The following is a 23,850-nucleotide window of genomic DNA, read 5'->3' as shown; positions in this document are numbered from 1 at the left end:
TTGTTTTGGCTTGTCTTTCCTAGAACGACTACAAAAAACTGTCAATGCAGTGCAAGGATTTTGTTGTCGGACTCCTTGACCTGTGCAGGAATACTGAAGAAGTCGAGGCCATTCTAAACGGGGATGTTGAAACGCTCCACAGTGGTGATCACGGTCGCCCGAATCTCAGCCGTTTAAAACTTGCCATTAAATATGAAGTGAAAAAAGTAAGGTCAGGCATGAAGCCCATTTATGTGAATCCAGTTCTTATTGGTGCTAAATAAGGATTGTTAAGTTGACCTGGGTTTTTCTAATTAACAGTTGCAGTAGGCAGATTTTCTAATGAATCATAAGCATCTATCTAGCTGTGAGGCACTTAACCTACCCTGTTGCCAGTCTTTGAAATCTAGGCTTATTTTTACAGAACTTTGCAGTGGTTGCCACTTGCCTTGACTCCACTAATGATACAATGAAGACTTTGTGCATTCAAATTTTACATTTGTTATATGAATCAAACATCATTATTTAAGACTCTACTCCATTTCCCATTTGTTGCTATTTTCCAATCCCGGAACAGTGCCTTCCATTTCTTCCTTAGTACCTTTGAATTTCCTCCAGCTATATCTTTATTTGTGGAATATAATATTTTTAGTCTCTGTCTTCATGCAGTGGCCTCCTCCACCCCCTTGACTGCTTTCTTGGGTTATATAAAATATCTTTTAAAAGTTTTAAAGGTAGATATTCTAACAAAATTAATACATGCTTATGGTAAGTCTCCCAACTGTATAGACATGCCCCCTCTAAACCTTTCTAATTCTTAATGGAGAGTAATTAACCACTCTTATGTTTCTCTCCACAAATTTCTATCTTGGACATCTTCACATATCAGCCAATAAGTGTCCACTTCATTTTTTTTTTTTTTTTTTTTTTGAGGCAGAGGTCTCACTCTGTTGTCCCAGATAGAGTGCCATGGCGTCAGCCTAGCTCACAGCAACCTCAAACTCGTGGGCTCAAGCAATCCTTCTGCCTCAGCCTCCCGAGTAGCTGGGACTACAGGCATGTGTCGCCATGCCTGGCTAATTTTTTCTATGTATTTTTAGTTGGCCAATTAATTTCTTTCTATTTTTAGTAGAGACGGGTCTCACTCTTGCTCAGGCTGGTTTCAAACTCGTGACCTTAAGCGATCCTCCCGCCTCGGCCTCTCAGAGTGCTAGGATTACAGACGTGAGCCACCACGCCCGGCCCACTTCATCTTTTTAAAGGCTTCATTGTTGTATTACTATATTCATTTAAACAATTTACTATTTAAGGATGTTTCTTATATTTTTTAGATTTTTGTTGTCACAAGATTTTTTGTCTATTTTTTGTACAGTAAACATATTTGTTGATATAGCTTGCTTACTTGCATGAGTTTTATCTGTAGACAAAAATTCTTAACTGTGTAATTAATACATCAAATTTTTATTTTTAAATTTTAAAACATCTAAGTTTCCCTTCAAAAAAGGTGCACCAGTTTCCACCCATAATGAGTATTACAAACTTTACCATTCTGAGTGAACCTTGTGCCTTGCTTTAATTATCTTCAATATTAACCATCCTTAAGACTCAACTATAGTTCCTCAACTCTGTCCTATGTATGGTTCATTTGTAAAAACTAAATACGTGAGAATAGAAAAATTCCAAAGAATAAAAATTGAATTTTAAAGTTTTCTTAATTGAAAGAATTATTGGCACAAGAATAAAAGGAGGTATCAATGGAACAGAATAGGCAGTCTAAACACAAACCCATATACAAATAGGAATTTAGTATAAAATAAATGTGGCATTTTTAGGTCAGTACAGGAAAGGAAGCATTTTTTTTTTAAAGTATTTAGCCAACTAGGCTAGTATGGTACTTACCTCACTCCTTCTAGAGAAAAAAATATATATAATCATAAAAGCCCTCATATAAAACATTGATGAATCTTTTTTATAATATTAAATTTCAAAATTTTTCTATACTTTCAAAAAAATCTTAAAGGAAAAGTTTAATAAACTGGTATCATCAAATTTATATAGTACATATTAGAACCTCTTGCCATCTTGTTTGATGCTTGTTAATTAGATGTTTTATGTTTGTTCTTTAATTCTAACAATATTTTTTATGGGAAGGCACAGAACTGAATATTAAAAAAATGTGAAAATAGTTTATACTGAACCTTTATTTAATCAAGCTGTTAAATGTTTTGTCACTTCCCCGCTAGTTTGTAGCTCATCCAAACTGCCAACAGCAGCTGCTCTCTATATGGTATGAGAACCTCTCTGGTTTACGGCAGCAGACGATGGCGGTCAAGTTTCTTGTGGTCCTTGCAGTTGCCATTGGACTGCCCTTCCTGGCTCTTGTCTACTGGTTTGCTCCATGCAGCAAGGTATGTCTGCAAAGCCTGGGGCTCTATTACCCCCTAGAATTATGTGTTATGCGGGGGGAAAATTCTATTTCCAAAATGAAAATTTCGGAGAAGGGTAGTTGGGTTTAAATCATTTTTATTGCTTTCACTATTACAAAACTAATATTATTTTCTATAGGAAACACAGGAAAAAAATGAATAGAAAATTCACCTATCATACCACTATAATGTGTGAAATAAAACTTCAATTACTATATTAGTTTATTTCCTTTTGCTCTTTTCTCTATGTCTTAATACATCTATGTACCTACTTTTATATATTTTAATAAGGCCATAGTATCACTGAATAGATATTTCCAATGATGATGACCACTTTTCCTCTCTCTGTTTCTCCTCTGGCAAAATTTGAGATGAAAGTTTTGTTTTATATTTATTTTAGCTAATATGGCCAGGCAAATCTTAAATAAAGGACAATCATGTAAATATTAATATAATGCTTGTTTCAATAGGGAATTTGTTTTAGGGACAAAGTACATCAGACCCCAGCAGCAAAGATTTTCTACCTGCCCAGGCTTTGGTGAAAATAATACATTCAGATGGACCTAGCCTTTTATTAGCGTGACAGAACAAATTTGAGAAGTGTCGACCTGTCATTCTGTTAACAGGCAGAGAAATTTGTGCACTGCATTGCTAAAAAAACTATTCATGTTTTGAAGCCACATTCTTCTATCTGTTTAATTTGTAACTCTGAGACACAAACTGAAATAATGCTAATGCTATGTGGCTACAATATCTGCAAGACCATCTATTTGTGTGCTGTGTAGAAATATCAGTTGGATCACTTGCCATTCTTAAACATGAGCATGACTCATTTTCAAACATTTGTAACGTGTGGGTGCAAACTCATACACCACCATTACCAATATATTGTCTTCTTATTACTTAGTCATATATTTGGTGTTTTAGCTATATAAGGACATTTCAAAATGACTCATGCTAGAAAGCTGGTGCAAAAAAGCCTTATACACAGTGGAAACTTCATAATTATTTCTCGTGATTATAATAGGTACTGCTGGAAACTGGGCATTTTCTCATGAAAGTAAAATCCTAAAGACTGGGCACTTTCTCATGAGAGTAAAATCCATCATCATACATTTTTTCCCTTAAAATATATAAGGCCAAAACTTACATCTCCTATAAATATAAATGAAGGACATAAAATGAAAACAGTGAGATTTACTAGAAATGACATTTATAGCAGAATTTCATCTAGAAAGTTGTGTTTTTTCCCCTTTTTCATAGGAATGTCAGATTTTACTTTGAAAAACAAATCTAAATTGACCTCACTAGAACATAAGTTACATCTATATGTACTCTCTTCATTCTGTTTCTACTTACATTTCCTAAGTCTTCAGGGGTTAAACTGAATTGAAAGGGAGGAGTTTCTGAATTATTATTCTTATAACTCTGTGATCAGTTAGATTATAATCTTTTCCTGAACTGAATAATTGTCTTTTTCCATAATCAGCTAGTTCAAAAGCATAATGCCTTCCAGAGTGTCTGGTGCTTTGACACAGACTATTTTTGGCAGTCTTAAAGTTACACATTTCTTAAATTTTGATTGAATTGTAATTAACCTGATTTCCTTCACTATTTCTTCTTCCCTGCCCATATTTCTTTCTGGCATCTGTTTTCTATCCTCGTTTATGAACACTGAGGCAAATAATCAAATTAAAAGGACACTGTCAAGGTATTTTTTTCTATATAAAATATATTTAACTGACTTATTTATCATTTGAAGCATGATGATAAAATCTGTTTTACAGTTTCCCACTAGGAATGAACATAAACATTATTTACAGGTCACAGAATTGATTTTTTGCATGTGTCAGTGGTAGGGCATTGCTCCAGCTAAATTGATGCTTTTATTTAAAATATATTTAAAATATTTCAGATTTTCCAATATATTCATGAAAATGAAAATTAGTCCAGATCAAAATGCAGGCCTAGGCACCTTAATTGAGTTCTTATTTCTGCTTAATCTTGGTTTTGTATTTCAAGTTTTCTCTCTTCCCCTTTCAGGAGTTGTTTTGTTTTGAGACAGGGTCTCATTCTGTCACCCTGGCTAGAGTGCAGTGGCATCATCATAGCTCACTGTAACCTCAAACTCCTGGGCTCAAGTGATTTTCCTGCTTCAGTCTCCTGAGTAGCCAGGACTACAGGTGTGTGTCTCACACCTGGCTAATTTTTTCTATTTGTTGTAGAGTAGGGTCTTGCTCTTGCTCAAGCTGGTCTTGGACTCCTGACCTCCAGCAATCCTCCTGCCTCTGCCTACCAGAGTGCTAGGATTACAGGTGAGCCACTGTGCCCAGCCTGGAGCTTTCTTTGTTCTTTCTTGGTTCTCTTTCTCCTACTGTAACCCAAATATCAATTGTTTTATGCTTATTCCAATAAAAATAGATCATACAGTGTTTCAAATCATTATGTGGAGTTGTGTAGCTAGGTATTTGGTCATCGATAAATACCTGAAAAAGAATATGTTATATAACATTTAAAGGCAAGTATTCCATTCAATGCTTACGCTCAATAATTTGCCAGGTACATTAATTGTCCAATTTAGTCAATTGTTTCCTCCTTTAGAGTGTTTTTAGAAATTTGTTTATATCCCAGATTATATAGGTGGCAAATTTTACTAACATGGATAACTCACTTCAATCCCTAAAGTCCACTGAGAGATGCCAAAATTCCTTTTAATTTAAAAAGAAATACAACTCTCAATATTTATAATAAAAAAGATGTCAAACTCAGTGGCTCATGCCTATAATTCCAGAACTTTGGGGAGGCTGAGGTGGGAGGATCCCTTGAGGCCAGGGGTTTGAGACAAGCTGGGCAACATAGATCTTGTCTCTATAAAAAATTTTTTATAATTAGCCAGATATGCTTGTTAGTGACTGTAGTAGTCCCAGCTACTCAGGAGGCTGAGGCGGGATGATCACTTGAGGCCATGACTTCAAGGTTACAGTGAGCTATGATTGCACTACTGCACTCCAACCTGGGCAACTGAGTGAGACCCTGTCTAAAACATCAAACAAATGAACAAAAATAAAAACAAACAATATGAGGATTCAAACATGGTGCTTTAATTTCCAGCCAACATTTTGTTTTCTTTTCATATGTTTGTTTGCTTCCTTTAAAAAAAACACCAAAAACATCCTAAATTTTTATTAATCAGCAAAAGTACCTGGTTTGATTCTCTTCTCTCTCCTCCCTTTGGAATAATATAAAGAAGGAGTAATACTTTGTAAGAGCCAGCAGGCCAGTGGAGAAGGAAAACAAGCTGGGTCAGGCGTGAAGCACACAGATCAGATGCCCGGCCTTGATAACTGAACATTGCCTTGAGCTGTTCAGGACAGCTAAACCAAGATTCCAGATTTATCAGACTGGTGCCCCATGCAATATGGATAGCTTTATTTTGAACCCTATTTTAGTCCCTAACCTCATTTTTTCTTTCTGTAATTAAATAATTAGGTTCTGTTTTAATACATGCTCTTTTGTAATTTTGATGTCCTTGAAGGCTGCATCTTAATCTTTCTGGAACAAGGCAAGTTATGCATTTTCCATGGATTTTACTTCTAATAGTCATTGTCCCCAATCCAAGTTTTCTCAAAGCAGTCAAATAAATTGAGAATTTTAAAAAATTGGTTTAACTCAAGAAATCTTTGCTCTAATGTCCTGGAGTGTTTCCCCAATGTTTTGCCCTAGTATTTTCATAATTTCAGGTCTTAGATTAAAGTCTTTATTATATTTTTATATATAGCACAAGATAGGGGTCTAGTTTAATTATTCTGCATATGGACATCCAGTTTTCCCAGCACCATTTATTGAAGAGACTATCCTTTCCTCAATTTATGTTCTTGGCACCTTTGTCAAAAATGAATTGACTGTAAATATATAGATCATTTCTGGGTTCTCTATTCTGTTCCACTGGTCTATGTGTCTGTTTTTATGCCAGTACCATTCTGCTTTGTAAGATTTATAATAACTTTTCCCAAGAGGAAAATATGAAATCTTGTAATAAATTTTCATTTGCTTTAACCTATGATTAAAATAAATCATATATAAACCATTACAGAATTAAAATTGTATATATGGCATACCATAGAAAAATAAATTAAACTCACATTGATTGATGTTCATTTATTGACTGTTCATATTTAAAATGAAAAACAGCTAAAGAAATAGGCAAAAGAAAATAAAACCTACATTGTTTATCATTTAAGTTTGTACTCATTTGATTATTTGTGAGTTAGATTTTTAAAAAAGTATTTAAAAATATTCTTTGAATCAATTTAATAAGTAATCTTATGAAAGTGTTGCTTTTTTACAGCAAATTTTTACAAAGTAACTTTGCATTGTCTCTGCAATACTAGCTGGATCTATTGACTTAAATATATATATTTAAGATCTATATCTATCTATCTATCTATCTATCTATCTATCTATCTATCTATCTATAGAGAGAGTTGGTTCTCCATATCTATGCTCTGCATCTCTGAATTTGACCAACCACAGATTGGAAATATTTGAAAAAAATAGTTTTGTCTGTACTGAACAGAAAAAGATTTTTTTATTCTTGCCATTATTCTCTAAACAAGAAGTTGAATGTAATAATACATGTTTGAGATGATGGATATGCTAATTACCCTGATGTGATCTCTATACATTATATGTATCAAAACATCACTATGTATCCCCATAAATATGTACAATTATATGTCAATTAAAAATATATAGTATAAGAACTATTTAAATAGCATTTATTTTGTATTAGATAGTATAAGTAATCTAGAGATGATTTAACATGTACGAGAGGATATGCATAGGTTGTATGTAAATACTCCTGCATTTTATATCAGGGACTTGAACATCCTCAGATTTTGGTATCCGTTTAAGGTTTTGCAAGCAATCCACTGTGGATATCTGAGAACATGGATACCTATATATACACCCAGGATACACACACACACACACACACACACACACACACACACACACACACTCCTGCCTGGCCTAAAATCAAGAGAGAGGAGTCTGAACTACATGATCCATTCCTGCTCTAACTTTTATGATTTTGAAAAACATACGGACACATAAAGCTTGTAGGAACACAGAATATTGATTGTGTTCCTTCCATTATAGCATTTAGCTTTTCCAAGTCCTAAAAGATACTTGCTTTCTCTAATAATTTACGTATGTATGCACTTTGGTAAGAAAGAATGAGATTGTTTTGTAAACCAAATAGAAGAATAAACTCTAGAACAAGAATGTTGTGTTCACATTGTAGCTCTACCACTATGAGCTGTGTGACCTTCAACAAATTTCTTGACCTCATTTCCTCAGTTTCTTCATGCAAAATGAGCATTTTAGTAGCATCTACTCCTTTAGATCATTGTAATGATTACATGAGTTAACAGTGCAAAGCACTTAAAACAGTACTTAGCATATACAAATACAAACTCAGTGTTGGATGTATTTTATTTTTTTTAATTTATAAATTTTTTCTGTAATAATAAACTCATTTGAAAAGGTGTTGAAAGATATAGGCCCTCTCCTAAGGAAAAAAAATTAAAAACACTGCACACACATTTTGAGTTTTGTTCACCATTTCAGAGGACAGAGCCCATGAGACACATCCTAGATCCTCTCCCTGCCTAGGCTAAGATCTCTGCATTTCTGGCAGAAATGAATCTTATAAGAGGCACAATGGCTTTTATTGTCCCCATATTTCCTATGAAGAATCTCGTTTTCACATAATTTAGGAAATGTACTCATTGTCACTCAGCTAATGAGGGAATGAAACTGGAATCTGAACCTAAAATGCTGGACTTTAAACCCAGTGTCCTTCCAGGACATTGTTCCAATACACTGTGGGGACTACCCTGCTGTCCTGTCTTTAGTTAGGAGTTTTTCATGGTACTCATGACTTTTCCTGCATTTACAACATCCCCAAGATGGCAACATCAGCTGATGTCTGAATTGCATGCATGCCGATGAAATATACTTGAGGACAACAACCAAGGAGCCATACCTGCTTGCAAAGTAGACTCAGTTTTATATTTTCATTGCTGCTTCCTCAATGCTTCAGGCAAAATTAGTTTGCTTTCTATGAATGGTGTTGATATTATGCTCTGGATTTTGTCACCAATATTATACAATATTTTAAGAACTTAAAAAATCCTTTAATAGAAAAGTAAGTGTATTAATCAAGAACATCAGTACATGTTGGTGAAGAGTGTGGCTGAAATTTTAGAACAGCATGAAAAATTATTATTCTATCATCACTAATTACATAAGCATTCGTAATTATCTCAGAATAACATGAAAATATGCAGATGTTTATGCTTCTGTGTGTTTTTGCAAAATGTACGACACCAAGTTAATATTTTCTTTTGGTGTGTGTTGTGGCAGATGGGGAAGATAATGCGCGGACCATTTATGAAGTTTGTAGCACACGCAGCCTCCTTCACCATTTTTCTGGGACTGCTCGTCATGAATGCAGCTGACAGATTTGAAGGCACCAAACTCCTTCCTAATGAAACCAGCACAGATAATGCAAAACAGCTGTTCAGGATGAAAACATCCTGCTTCTCATGGATGGAGATGCTCATTATATCCTGGGTAATAGGTAAAGACTAATTTCTGTCATCATTTCTTTTTGCAGCCTTAGCAGTTGGACTGAATGACACTGATTCTTTTACACATCAGTTATACAAATGTATGCAGCGTGATATAATGCACCGCACACCAAATGTGTGCTTTGTGTTCTTAAAGCACAGTTGCCTTGGGTGCATTGTCAGTGCCATAGTCTTCTCACACACCATGTGCTTTTTTGCATTTCCAAGAAAAATCCAGGAAGAAAACCAACAGGAGAGTATCAATCAAACCCTACTGGTAATAAAAATCTGCCATTCACATTTTGGAAGAGCTATACAACTTCAAGCTTTAAAAAAACCACATGACTTCATGTTGAGATTTAATAGGAGCCGAAGCTAGTAGCTGCTCTCATTTATTTAATATTTATTGTGTACCAAGAATTATTCAAAGCACTTTACATATATCAATTCATGGAATCCCTCTGTGCCTTATTTTCCCAATATGTAACATACAGTTACATTTTCTTATAGGATTTATGTGAGGCTTAAGTAACTTGCTTTAAATCTCCCAGGTTTTAAGTGAAAGAGAAAGAATTTGATCTTAGTTACTGCACTGTTTATCTTTAGAATCAATCATACATGTGTCTTACCATTAAATATAATACAAATGAGAAAGGTATTTCAATTGGATGTTTATGAATAAATAAATCAAATAGCTATTAAGCGCCTTTGTTAGATAATGAGGATACTATGGTGAATGAGATGTAGTCTTTGTGTTCAAGGAAATTAAGTCTGGGGAGCAGGTCAATAAGTAAATTGATAATTAAAACCCAATGTGACAAGTGCTCTAATTGAGGAAGTATTAGGATCTTATGAACACACAGAGATTGGGCATAGAAATCTGAGTAAGGTGGGATGTGGAAGGGGCAGAGAAGCCCTCCCTGGGCAGTACACTCAAATTTGAGACTTTGAGAATAAGGGAATGTTAACTGGACTGTGCTGGGGGCATAAGAACATTACAAGGCATGGAAACAGATGCAGAGGTATGAAACTATGACAACATATGGAGCACTTGAATTAGGCAGAGCTGGAGCCCAGGTGCATGTGTGGATGTGGGTGATGGGAGATAAGGGTGCTTAAATGTCCAGGGGATGATTTTCAGCAGCTGGTGATATGATCGGAGTACACTGTAGAACGGTCACAGTGGTTGTGATAGACTAGACGGTGGCTTGAAGGAAGAGGTGAGTCCAGACACTGAGATGCAACTGGAGTGATCCCTGTGAGGAGGATGAGGGCTAGAACTCAGGGATGTGGGGAAAGGAGTTGAGAGCTACTTAAAAGATACACTGCAAAGAACTTGGTGATTATTGCACATCAAAAGGGAGAGCTGTGGATTCTGCCGTGGACTACTAGGTGATGATGCAATTCTCTAAGAGGGAGAATATAGAAGGAAGAGCATGCTTGGGACTGGGGGGATGAGAAGCTGATCATTAAGTTTGGGTTATGGTAGACTTTGAACTGTCCATGGGATTTCCAGATGGAAATGTCCACTAAGTAATAGAAAGTATTAATACAGCCCCTCGGAGAAGTCTGGGCAATGGATAAAGTTCTAGCAATCCCCAGTTCCCAGACGCTACTTAAGGCCCTGACTATGCATGAAATTACCTAGGATGAAAACAACAAGGTATCAACAACAGAAGAGGGCTCAAGGATTTTCGTATAAAACCTTAATAGGCCATAAGTTTAATTCCATCCTCTCCCCCTATACCTCCACCCTACCCAGTCACCTGTAGAAGCATCTACAGTCAGTTTTTTATCACTTTTAGGGCAGGGCTTGTCTTCTTGGCTTCTTTAGACTGGAGCCTGGTGGGATGATCTATTGAAATGTTAGGAAGCATTTTGCAAAATACCTTGTGATCATTCTGAATGCATGTGAGGTAATTCAACAGCATTTGAGTTATTCAAAACTTCTGAATCATTTCATTTCCTGGACATGTTTCAAGGAAAAATATGGACAGTGGCTTAAAACGTGAATTGTATCACCAACTAATGAAAACTCTTGGATAAGGAAGAGGACTTTGATTTTATTCTATTTCTTTTCTAATCGAATTGAGGAGACTATAACAAATAAATGACATTTTAGCTCTAATATCAGATTTAAAATAAGAATAAACAATCATTTGGGCATTGCCTTTATCTTATTAGACTAAAATCTTCTCTGCTATAGTTTTTTTTTTTAATGTGTTAGTATACAAAAAGTACATAATACAGTGCTTACACATAGGAACTATTTCAATAAATTTCAGGTAATTATAATTATTATTAAAGTTTTCATATGTTACCATCATATAGGTGTGATATTTCTTGCTAAAGGCATATTAGTTAAGATATGACTCTGTTAGTGTAAAATGAAACTTTGAAAAATTACATTTTATATAAGGAGATTACATACAAAGAATGTTCATTTTGTTCTTTATCATAATTAACTCCTTATACTAGTCTAATTTTATTTATAAACTTTATATTTTTTTCCCCTTTTTACTTATTAGAAACCTACACCAAGACTATTAAATCAGCTTTTAACTTTGTAAATAAAAGCATTTTTTTGGAACTGTTATTCTACTAACCTTTGTATTTGGCATCAGAGATTACCTTACAGTAATTATTTAAAGAGAAAATAATAGTACTTGCCATCAAATGGGTACTAACTAACACTAAGGTGCTCATGTGGTAGTAATATTCACTGGGTGCTGGTCAGGTTGCTGGAGGGGTAGACTCACAACCAATGGATGCAGAGCACACTGTATGGGGGAAGGGCATACTTGCAGCCCTGGTTTGGGTGCAGCAAAGGTATTATATGTAACCAAAATGTTTGTACCCCCATAATATTCTGAAATTTAAAAAAAAGAGAGAAAGGGAGGCTTTGAGGGAGGGGCTACACTATGGTTTTGATATTTGTTCTTTCCATACCCCATGTTGAAATTTGATCTCCGGTGTTGGTGCTGAGGTCTAATTGGAGGTGTTTGGGTCATGGGGGTGAGACCTTTATGAACAGATTAAGGCCCTTCCTGTGGGATAGTGATGAGTGAGTTCTCATTCTTAGTTCCTGCAAAAGCTAGTTGTAAAAAGAGGCTGGCACCTCTCCCTTCTCTCTCTTCCTTCCTTTCTTGCCATGTGATCTCTGCACATTCCAGCTCCCCCTTGCCTTCTACTATGAGCGCCTCACCAGAAGCAGATTCTGGTGCCATGCTTCTAGTACGGCCTGCAAAGCCATGAGCCAAGTAAAACCTCTTTTCTTTATAAATTAAAAAAAATAAAATAAAATAAGGGGAAAATACCAAACAACTCGGAACAGACAGCTGATGCTTTTATAGAATATATTAGATTCCTAGTTCGGTTTCCAATACTGGCATTTATTTTTTAAAGTTATTCTTGAAAGAACGTTGTTGGACCTTCTGGACATATTAATAAGAAGTGGCCTTACTTAGGTGAGATGCTGAGTGTGTTATGTTGGCTTGAGGTAGAAAACTGACATTATTGGTCACAGAAAGCAAATTTATCTAATTTTTTAGTTGACAAAAATTTGAAAGGCTAAATGACAGAACTGATGTTCCAGGACATCTTGACGAGACACAATGGTGAGCTCAAACCAATGAGAGGATGTGTAGCAGGGACACAGGGAAGGGACATGCTTGAAGACACTCAGGTGGAAAGATCCTCAGGATCTCTTGTAACTTACTGGCCAGTGTGAGCTGCGGGGGAAGCAAACGCAGCCCTGGGATGACTCTTCAACAGAAAGAGAGGACTGCAGTCAAGGCTGTGCTTACCCCACTGGCCAGACCATGTCCGCAGGATTGTGCGTGGCTCTGAGGGCCACCTGCAGCCAGTTGGCAAACAGGGAGCATTCCAAGCACAGCAGCCAAAAGAGTGAGTGGCTTCTCCATGGAACAGCTCTTAAGGGGACTGGAATCTAGATTACCATAGGCAGGGGTCCTCAAACATTTCAAACAGGGGGCCAGTTCACAGTTCCTCAGACCGTTGGAGGGCCGGACTATAGTTTAAAAACAACTATGAACAAATTCCTATGCACACTGCACATATCTTATTTTGAAGTAAAAAAACAAATGGGCAAAAACACCCACATGTGGCCCTCGGGCCGTAGTTTGAGGACTCCTGCCCTAGAGGGTGAGGAGAGGAGTGGATCCAAGCATTGTGGATCCTGAGGCTTGTTTATTTGGAGGGCTCCATTTGTAGAAAAAGAAGATAAAGCAAGGACCTAGCAGGAGCCTGGACAAGTAAGACGTCTTGAAGTTTGAGCTCATTAGCTTCATGGTAAACCTGCCTCTGCTAGAGAAGGATAGATTTAATAAGCACACATGTGTTTTTTTGGTTTTCCTTTCTTTTTTTTTTTTTTAAGAAATTTAAAGGCGGAGGGAGCTGACTCATTTGCTACTGCTCTAGAAGGCAAAAATAGAACCAGTGGGTCTACATTGCAGGACTTGGGAGAGAGCTTGAACTAGAAGGAAGATTTCATACTGTGCTTGGCAGAGCCCAGGGGTCCTTGGGAAAATAAGACAGGAACTCTTCCTTCTGGCAGAACAGTTCATTGTATTTGTTTTAGTTTTTAAGCTTCAGTAAGACATCATTTGTACCAAGAATTCTACTTAAAGAGAGAGGAAAGAAGATGGAGGAGAAGTAGATGGAAAAAGCAGAGGGGAAACTTTGAAAACAGCTAGGCTATATGAGTTCAGATGTCCCTTTGGTCCCTATGCTTGTTACTCCGAATTGTCCTTGCCTCCTATTGAGGCTGGCAGGAACCCAGGAACTGCAAAAAGAAAGCTGCATTTGGATTTTTTTCATTCCTACTCATAGTTTTAGTGCGTGTGTGTGGGCAGGTGCGCATACAGTATTTCCAGTTGTAGATTTGATCCATTAGGGTATATATGAATTCCATCCTAGTGCCCTCTTAACTTGAAATAACTCAAAATAAGTAATCAAGTTGTCTGCTCTTTAAACCATGTCCTTTGTGCTGGACTGATTGCTGATTTTGAGAACAAGCACGTGATGTGCTCTTGGAGAACAGAGACTGTGGCATTTTCCTAACCCATACAGGACTGTGCAGCCATTCACATAGCAGCTTCTGTGACTGGCATTTAGGACAAATGTGAGAATTTGGGGCAGGTGGTTGCCGAGAATAAGAGAAGATTAATTTCAACTAGGGGCTATGAAAGACTTCTTGATGGAGGTATGTTTTGATCGATTGTTGGAGTTTGGATTCTGTTTCTCCAGGTGGCTCTAGGAAGAGGCAGGATGTCAGAGAGGGGTGTCATAAAGACAATGGGGGTAAAGTCACTCCTTTTAAATAAAGTGATATTCTTCAAATTAAAAAAGAAAATGTGCCAACTATGGAAAATTGAAAATAGTAAATGCTCAATAAATGTTAGTCATAATTTTTTCCAAGTACTAGGCACTGTGTTGTGTTTTTTACATGCACACTATTTTGTCTCATGATAATACTGTGAAGTAGCTATGAACTACTATCATCCCATTTTACAAATCGAGTTTTAGAAAGTTTAAGTACCTTACCAGAGACTTCACAGCTAATAAGTGGAGGAACAAATTCTCAAATTCATGGTGGTCTGATTTCAAAACCAGTGCTCCCAAATACCACACTAAAAGTTTGAAAATATAGGCAGTATTATTAATAATTTCACCAGAAAGAGATGACTACTCTTAAAATGTTCCTGTAACTTCTTCTAGTCTTTTGCTATGCTGGTTTTAAACATGAAGTCATAGATTAAAAAACATTTTTAACTGTTTTACTTAACATTATGATGTAAAGATTTTCCAACGTGTGTTAGTCCAGGTCCTTCAAGAAGTAGACACAAAGATTAAACATACAACAGTTTTATTAAGGGTAATGGAAATTTTATCAAGGAAAATTTCTTGTGAGAGAAAATGTGGAGAGAGCTGAGGAAGGTCACAATGGCCATCAGACGGGGATGCAAGTCAAACCCCAAGGGACAGAGAGAGAGAGAGAGAGAGAGAGAGAGAGAGAGAGAGAGAGAAGGAGGGTTGGGTAGAAGCATCCTAGATCTCCATACAGGAAAGTTTAGCGAGGCTGCCACAAAATCCTTGAGCCAGTCAGCCATTAGAGGAGTTCTGTCTCCCAAGAAGGGGTACCCTCAGTCATTGGCTGGAAGGAATTCAGGGGAAGCATGGACTTGGACAAAAGTGGCAATGATTTTCAGAAGGCAGTGGCTGAGGCCCATGGTCAATCACATTCCTGTATTTGGACATCAATGAGGCACATTCTCCTGGACACTACCCCGTGGTAATTAATACAATAGCATAGTACATGGCTGCATAATATTCCATCTGTCCCAGTCCCATGATTATTTCTATTTCAGGGTGTTGATGTGGGTATGTTTGTGTGTTTTGGTCATTATAAAGTATCCTACAATAAACATTGTTTAAATATATTTTTTATGTGTGGAATTAATTGATCAAACAAGGTATTTGTTATCTTAAGGTCATCAATAAACTTTGTCAAATTGCTTTTGGGTAATGTATCAATATTGCTAGACTATGTGATTTGTGGGGATGTGGGAATTGTGGCTGGCCAGGAAAGTTGGGGCTAAATTTTAAATGTCAGGCTGAGACCTTTAAAATTTATTTTGTTTTATTAAAGAACTAAGGCTGGAATGAAATCGAATTGATAATTTAACCCCTTTCTGATGCAGGCATGATATGGGTTGAATGTAAAGAAATTTGGACTCAAGGGCCCAAGGAATACTTGTTTGAGTTGTGGAACATGCTTGATTTTGGTATGTTAGCGATCTTCGCAGCATCATTCATTGCAAGATTCATGGCATTTTGGCATGCTTCCAAAGCCCAGAGCATCATTGATGCCAATGATACTTTGAAGGACTTGACAAAAGTTACACTGGGAGACAATGTGAAATACTACAATTTGGGTGAGTTTACAGTACACAGTCAATATAAATTAATAAATATACAGAATTTTCTTGTATAATAGATGTCAGTAGTTTAATTACTTCCCAATTTTCGTAAAATTTTTGGTTAGTTTCCAACATCTGTATCTAAAGAATGGGCACCTATCTGAAGAAGCATGCTTTCTGCTTCTTCCTTTGATTTTTGTATGGGCTGGAAGCCTTTCTTGGTCACAAGAAATCATCTCCTTTATATCTTTGATCAATTGGCTAACTACCAAACTTCACTGAGAATGTCTTCTTTATGTCTAGGATTTATGTTTTTTTTCCTTTTTTCTATTACAAATAGTTCACATTTGAGTAGTACATATATGCAATGGATACTATTCAGCCTTTAAAAAAAAGAGAATCCTGTCATTTTGTGAAAACATGAATGAACCTGGAAGACATTATCTTAAGTGAAATAAGTCAGGCAAAGTAAGACAGATACTGCATGATTTCACTTATATGTGGAATCTTAAAAAAGCCAAACTCATAGAATTAGAAAGTAATGGTAGTTGCCAAGGGATGGGGTGGAGGCAAAATGGGGAGATCTTGGTGAAAGATAAAAAGTTTCAGTTATACAGGAAGAGTAAGTTCTGGAGTTGGTTGTATGACATGGTGACTATAGCTAACAATAATGTACTGTATACTTGGAAATTGCTAAAAGGGTAGATTTTAAATGTTCTTACCATAAAAAAATGATAAGTATGTAAGGTGATGAATATGTTAATTAGCTTGATTTAATTTAATCATTACACAATGTATACATATATCAAAACACCACATTATATCCCATAAATAGATACGATAAAGAGTTTACATTTGAGTACCATGTCCATTTAAAATATAAACTATTTGAAAGCAAAGGAATTGTTGAGATCTCCTCTTTAAATAACAGCACTGTTTCCCAACCAGGCTCTGAACTAGTTGAGAAATAAAACAAGAGGTTAATATGGAGGTCAGATCATCACCTCTGAAACTGATAAGATTCAGGGTGGATGACGAAGGTCTCAGTCTATTAGCCAGTAGGCTCAGTAATATCCCAGAAAGAGGCAAACATATCCTCCAATTTCTGGACATCAGTGCATCAGGGCAGTTCTCCCCACAAGGGGGTCAGCAGCAAGTATCTGATCAGGTGAGACTCCTCCATGGAGGACCAGAGGAGAATTCTCAAGAGAAAGCAGGTAACGCTGAGCCAAGGATGCCAAGTTCTTCATTCCAATTCAGCAATCAGATTTAGTCATTCCACTTCCCCAGAAGGAAGTGACAAGGGAGGAAAATAGATCCAGTTATTTGCTTGAGGAAAATTCCTCCTTGTAGAAACATGGATTGGGGATAATATATTCCCTTTGAATACTTATTGCAAACCCTCTGTTAAGAAATCAGTTAACATTCACTTGGCACCTCTGTGGGTTTATCATTTATATCACACAAGAGTACCTTTTTATTATTACTTTTAGTATTTATTTCAATGTTTAAAGATTGTTTAAAAATAGACACAACTTTTAAAAGTGAAAGCTATCTATTTATCGATGATACTTATATTCAAAGCACTTATAAAAAATGAAACTGCTTTTATTAGTTTGTTATCCTTTCCGAATTCCGCTTCTCAACAAATAAGCAAATAAAAATTTATGAACATATTTTTCCTCTTTCTAGCACACTGTTTTCCATTTTTATTCATAATGGTTTCTTAATTGGGTTTTTGATGACTTGATGTAATAATGCATAAAAATTATAAGTGAATAATTGCTGCATTTTATGGTAAAAATAGACTTGTTTGAGTGACCAATAAAAATTATTTCTGATAAGTTTAAATAACTTCAAGTTTTCTGTAAGCCCCAAATTATATTATATTGTAATTATAGCTTAAGATTAAATAATAAGTGCTACCATTTATTAAGTACCAGGCACTTTCTAAACACTGAACATATGTTTACTTACTGAATTCTCATAACAGATGAGAGAGGTAGGAGTTGCATTATCTCATTTTTAAAAATAGGGAAACAAAACTAAGAGGAGTATTTTGCACAAGTTATCTCAGTTGAGATATCATATATATGTGAATTATATATATATATATATATGAATTTTTACAGATATTGATTCTATAGTCTAAGCTCTTAACTATTATGCTATACCTTTAGAGAAACTTGCTAGCAAACCAGGGGGTCATCTTCTTAATCAATTCAGAAGCTCAAATATAGTTGACACTTAAGAAGCCCTTTAAGATCAGAGACTTCCATTTGGGAAATGGATTGCTAATTATTTTTCTCTCTCAGAAAAAAAGTTACCTCAATAAACAGCATAAATAAACTCACCATAACTCTTGTCTTTGCTTTTTCCTAGCCAGGATAAAGTGGGACCCCTCCGATCCTCAAATTATATCTGAAGGTCTTTATGCAATTGCTGTAGTTTTAAGTTTCTCCAGAATAGCTTATATTTTACCAGCAAATGAAAGCTTTGGACCTCTGCAGATATCTCTTGGAAGAACAGTAAAAGATATCTTCAAGTTTATGGTCATATTCATCATGGTGTTTGTAGCCTTTATGATTGGAATGTTCAACCTCTACTCCTACTACATCGGCGCAAAACAGAATGAAGCTTTCACAACGTATGTTATCTCAGATGTTCTGGTGATGGTTATTGCAAATTGCATAAATGTTATTTTAACAATGTTTATATAAGTCCATGGGATAAATAATATTTTGGTAAAGACTTCATCTCTAATTCTTCTTTCACAACACGAGAGGATTTTAAAATGAGTTGGAAAAACTCTGAGACATAAGACCCTTCCTAATATTAAATAATAATAATAATAATAACTAACATTTTCAGAGCCAGGTATTATGGTAAATAGTTCACATGCATCCTTTCATTATCTCAATTTTATAAAAAGAGGAAACTGAAATTCACAATAGCTAAATAATTTGCTAACTATTTCATGGCTGCTAGCATTTGGAAAAGCAAGGATGTGACCCCTTGTTTACTGACTCACACATCTGTTGCTCTGTTCCCCGTGGTCTTATGGTTACTGGGGACTCCTTGGGAACTGACTATAAAAACATCTGCTTTCTTAATTCAGTTTCTCCCATGTTACCATTGAGAAGATCTGACTTATCAATAGTGACAAGAGTTTCGACTTATGTTCGCCATGACCACATATGTTTTTTATAAAGTATGTTTGGAACAGATTACTCGAATATTAGGTTTTCAGTGTTACCATGAGAAGCATCAACTGAAGCATAACCTACTGTTTACCATATTCTTCTAAAATGCAAACCACCTGGGTTAAGTAGATGGGCTTAGCTTTGGTCAATAGCATGCCTAAAGCATTGAGAGTCTTACCTAAGATACATCAGTGGTTTGAGTTACAAATTGTCTGTTTATATTGCCATTTTTGTCATTAAGACATATATTATTATTATCTATTTATTGGATGAGTAGAAGGATAGATCAGCAGGAAACTTAAAGGGACTAATAAATTGTATTATTTTTAAGTAATACATTTAACTCTTACATTGCCAAAGCTATGGAGTATTTTAATGTTAATATCTATGATTATAAAGTTATGTTATTAGCATCTATTGCATGCTTATACTGTACCAAATATTGAGCTATGACTATGTGCTTCATATGCATAATATTACCTCATCCTTGCAACAAATCCTGTTGTACCTGATTTACGGAAGAGAAAAATGAGTTTCAGCGAAATAAGAAATTTTCTTGTGAATACCTAGTATTTGCAAAGACACTAAATCAACTCACTCTTATTATGATACTATTGTTATTTATATATCATTTTCTTACTTCTTTTCTTTCTTATATTTTTCCTCAGAGTGGAGGAGAGTTTTAAGACACTGTTCTGGGCTATATTTGGACTTTCTGAAGTGAAATCAGTGGTCATCAACTATAATCATAAATTCATCGAAAACATTGGTTATGTTCTTTATGGAGTCTATAATGTTACTATGGTCATCGTTTTACTAAATATGTTAATTGCAATGATCAACAGTTCATTCCAGGAAATTGAGGTATAATCTCTATTCACTTTTTAGTTTGTACCTACATATTTTCACTATTCCAAGGATCAACGCAGCAATGAGGTTGAAAGTATGGACTACTGTTCCTCCTTTGTTCTTTCCCCATTTTATATAGTTGTTTGATCAGTAATCTAGAAAATTTTAACTCTTTGCCTCCAAACGCAACATTGATAAGGCATGGCAGGGCAGTAAGGCCTAAGGAGTAGAGATGTCTGATTTGATTTGTTATTGATTTTAATAAAAACCTTAGAAATACTCTATCAGCATGTATTTATATTTTATTCAAAAATTATTGTTTATGAATATTACTATTCTCCAAGTCCTTTTTCAGTGATGTTTAAAATTCACCCTTTTTCAAGTTGGGAGTGACAATGTAAATTTTTATTCCAGAAATCTTGGTCGATGTCCCAAATTAATGAGTGGTCTACTGCAGAATAAAATAATAATTTTTCATAGTGTTCTTCAGAATGTAGGAAAATACATTTATATCTTTCAGTATATTTATAAACATGTATGAGCTTTGAAATCTATAGTTCTATAAGCCTGATAAAATTGTAGGTATATTTAGGAAAGAGATTGTGATTATAATGGTAACATTAAAAAAACAAAACAAAAAACTTGGAGTAGTCTTTGAGGTCTAAGAGTGTTTGTAGGCATTGTTCTTCCATCTAGCCACACAATGTTAAAAGAATCCCAGTAATTCAGTTTATGCATTTCCTTGATGGACTGTCATGTGTGTTTGTGTAGGATGATGCTGATGTGGAGTGGAAATTTGCAAGGGCCAAACTTTGGTTTTCCTACTTTGAGGAGGGGAGAACACTTCCTGTTCCTTTCAACTTGGTGCCAAGTCCAAAGTCCCTGTTTTATCTATTACTGAAGCTTAAAAAATGGATTTCTGAGCTGTTCCAGGGTCATAAAAAGGGTTTCCAAGAGGATCCAGAAATGAACAAGGTAATTTAGCTTGATAATTTATAATTGTATCCTTAAGTGCTGTACCATTGTAACCACTGTGCCACATCCCTTTGAAAAGAATCAGTTCAGGATGACATGTTCATCCACTCCCAAATGCAGTCACTTAACACAGCCTAGTCCTTTGGCTTGTGACTGCTTAAAAGAATATTTAAAAAATTCATGAAAGATAACTAAATTAATATATTATCTGGAGTGAGTACTGAAAGAAGGAACTATTCTGGGCCCCATTTTTGCTGTCGTGGCTACCTGTCCCCCAATTCACCTTCAATTTATAGCGCTAGGAAAAGCATCGGCAACTGATTATGACTCAGGAGAACTTGACAGACTCTTAAGTAAGGTATCCATTGAAAAATTCAGAAATTAGTTGCTCACATGCAATATGGGAGACCAGGCTCAGCAGTAAGTAGTTCAAGAAAGAAATCTCTAAGGACACTAATTGAAAACAATAATCCCACAAGGCAAGGCAACCTCAAGCGACCATAAAAGAGATATAGTGCTTGGATGAGGAGGCAGGATGGTCACAGTATGTTCAGGTGTGTTTAGAGAATGTGTTGTATATAACTAGAGGTGGGAATTGGGGCTTACCCTGTGCAACCATCTCTGCTGTGTGCAGAACACTCTCCCCAGAGGAGCATCGAGACACTAGGTGCATCCAGGACCAGGATGGGGACATGCATGGATATAGTGTCATATAAAGGGGAATTGAAGGAGCTGGCTGTTTCTTCTGGGAAAAAAAAAGATTAAAGGGGAATAAGAAATATCTTTAGAGTTCCCACCTTTGTTTAGAGAATACACTTGCTTTTTTGTTCCTTCAAAAATAAAAAGAGAGGTAATGGCAAAAGTTTCAACTAGTTAAATTTTAGTTCAATGTAAGAACAAATTTGCAGCAATAAGATCTACCCAACAGAGCAGTGGGCTGCTTTTGGAAATAGCGAGATTCCCGTCATTGTAGGTAGTCGATAAATGCCGGATGGTTGACATTAGGAATTCATTGAAGATCTTCCTTCTTATACTGGGTGGACAACTGGTCCAAATGATTATAAAGTTTCCTTGCAATATTAAGATTCTATCATTGAATAAAAGGGAAACGCTCTAATCATGCTCGGTTTGCCTTTTTAATGCTTGGGATTTTTGAGTAAGTAACAAACTCTCTGAGTTCTAGTTTCCTCAATTGTAATATGAGAATAAAAATTATATCTATATTGTGAAGATCAAATCAAATAAATATGTAAATATGCTTTGAGAATTCTAAAGCCCTCTTTACATGTACTTATTATTATGGTTATTTTGTGTAGGAATTTTGGAAAAATTTGCCATCTACGGCATTCTTCTGGATGTATAACATGTAGAATTCGGCGGAGTAGCAAACATTTCCCTTACTTTACTTAATATAGTTAAGTGTGTAGTTTACAAGTCTGATTAGAACTGCACCTGAGAGAATTCAGTGTCCAAAGGAAATGTCCAAGCACTTGCCAAAGGGACCATCTCAATAAGATTGTATTTCTCTCATTAAAACTTGTTGGGGAATTAGACCAGATGGTTTTTGAAATATGAACTAAAGAGTGAAATTGGCTATGCAACTGTACTCATCTTACTATCTATCTTTAAAAGAGAAATGAAGAAAAGAAATTTGGAATTTTAGGAAGTCATGAAGACCTTTCAAAATTAACACTTGACAAAAAACAGGTAAGGTAACATTTGACACTATAAAGTTGTGCATATGATCAGGCTTATCTTTTAAGAGAAAGGGACAAAAGTTCAGAAGCAATTTCAAAAAGTAGATAAGAGACACATTAAAGAATTTAACTATTTTAATAATTCTCAAAGAATTGGTTACTGGGAGGTGAAAGTAAGCCTATGTCTGGATTAGCAGAAAGAATTGCATGTGTATTTAAGACATTAAGCACATACTTATGGGTACTTATGGTGATGAAATATGAAACCAGTAATGTGAAGAAGTGAAAATTAAAATAAGAGAGGAATCTGTCAGGAACCTGATGGAGGATATGATTAACTTAGCTCCCTGCAGCTCAGATGGAGAGCGTGCATGGCCAGCAGTGCCTCCTCATTTGTCAGTAATCGTGAAGCAGTAGAAAAAGGCACTGTAGGACTTTAATGGCTATTGTGGTCGACACAATTAATAATGAACAATGTGCCCTAGAGATGCATCAGCTCCTTAATTAGGAGTAGCAAAATACTTAATGATGAGGACATTTGCTTCCTTTCTTGCAGCATGCACATAGTAGGGGGGCAATAAATGCTCGTTGCTAAAGGGAAATGATAAAAGGGTGACTTAGGAAAAGGGTAATGTATCACATAGGACTTGCATTCAATTGCACGTAGTAAGCTAAAATGCAGATTATGGTGGTTTACACAAGACACTTGTTTTTCCCCACCCCTCCCCCCTACCCTTTTACTTAACTCTCCAGAATTAGGCAGTATGGGAGTGTTGTCAGGGGTAAGTTTCTGTGATTCTCCTGGATTTTTTTGTCATAGTCAGATGTAAGGTGACAGCTTCACCTGTAGCCATTACACCCACTTTTCAGGCATGCAGAAAGAGTAAGGGCAAAGGAAACGTGGGGCTTTCTAGTTGAATCTGCTGCCACCTTTGGAAGCACCTCCCCAAAATTTCTGTTACCGTATCTTACTGGCCAGAGCTGAGCCACACAGCCACCTCGTGGAACACAAATGCCAGGGAGAGAGGCCACTTTGTTTTGTTTTAAGGTGGGTTTGTTATCACCTCCAACAACATAGGAATCCTCTTAAGGCCTGATATCCAGCCTCCTAGCTTTTGTTCTAACCATCCCTGCCTCAACTGTGT

At 36.0% G+C, this 23,850-nt stretch overlaps 1 protein-coding gene across 1 annotated transcript in view; it reads left to right on the top strand.

Moving 5' to 3' along the window:
- Window positions 1-23,850, top strand: part of TRPC6 (transient receptor potential cation channel subfamily C member 6) — a 129,507-nt gene that overhangs the window by 91,523 nt on the left and 14,134 nt on the right. Inside the window, exons 3-10 of the mRNA XM_020286666.2 lie at window positions 24-206; window positions 2,223-2,387; window positions 8,835-9,051; window positions 15,763-15,996; window positions 18,364-18,628; window positions 19,853-20,048; window positions 20,805-21,008; window positions 22,641-22,715. Coding sequence (XP_020142255.2) covers window positions 24-206; window positions 2,223-2,387; window positions 8,835-9,051; window positions 15,763-15,996; window positions 18,364-18,628; window positions 19,853-20,048; window positions 20,805-21,008; window positions 22,641-22,715 — 1,539 coding nt within the window. The remainder of the gene's footprint in view (window positions 1-23; window positions 207-2,222; window positions 2,388-8,834; window positions 9,052-15,762; window positions 15,997-18,363; window positions 18,629-19,852; window positions 20,049-20,804; window positions 21,009-22,640; window positions 22,716-23,850) is intronic.

Source organism: Microcebus murinus, chromosome 4 (genome assembly GCF_040939455.1).
Source record: "Microcebus murinus isolate Inina chromosome 4, M.murinus_Inina_mat1.0, whole genome shotgun sequence".
Lineage (NCBI taxonomy): Eukaryota > Metazoa > Chordata > Mammalia > Primates > Cheirogaleidae > Microcebus > Microcebus murinus.
The sequence above is the reverse complement of the archived record's forward strand: the minus strand, read 5'-3'. Positions and strand labels throughout refer to the sequence as shown.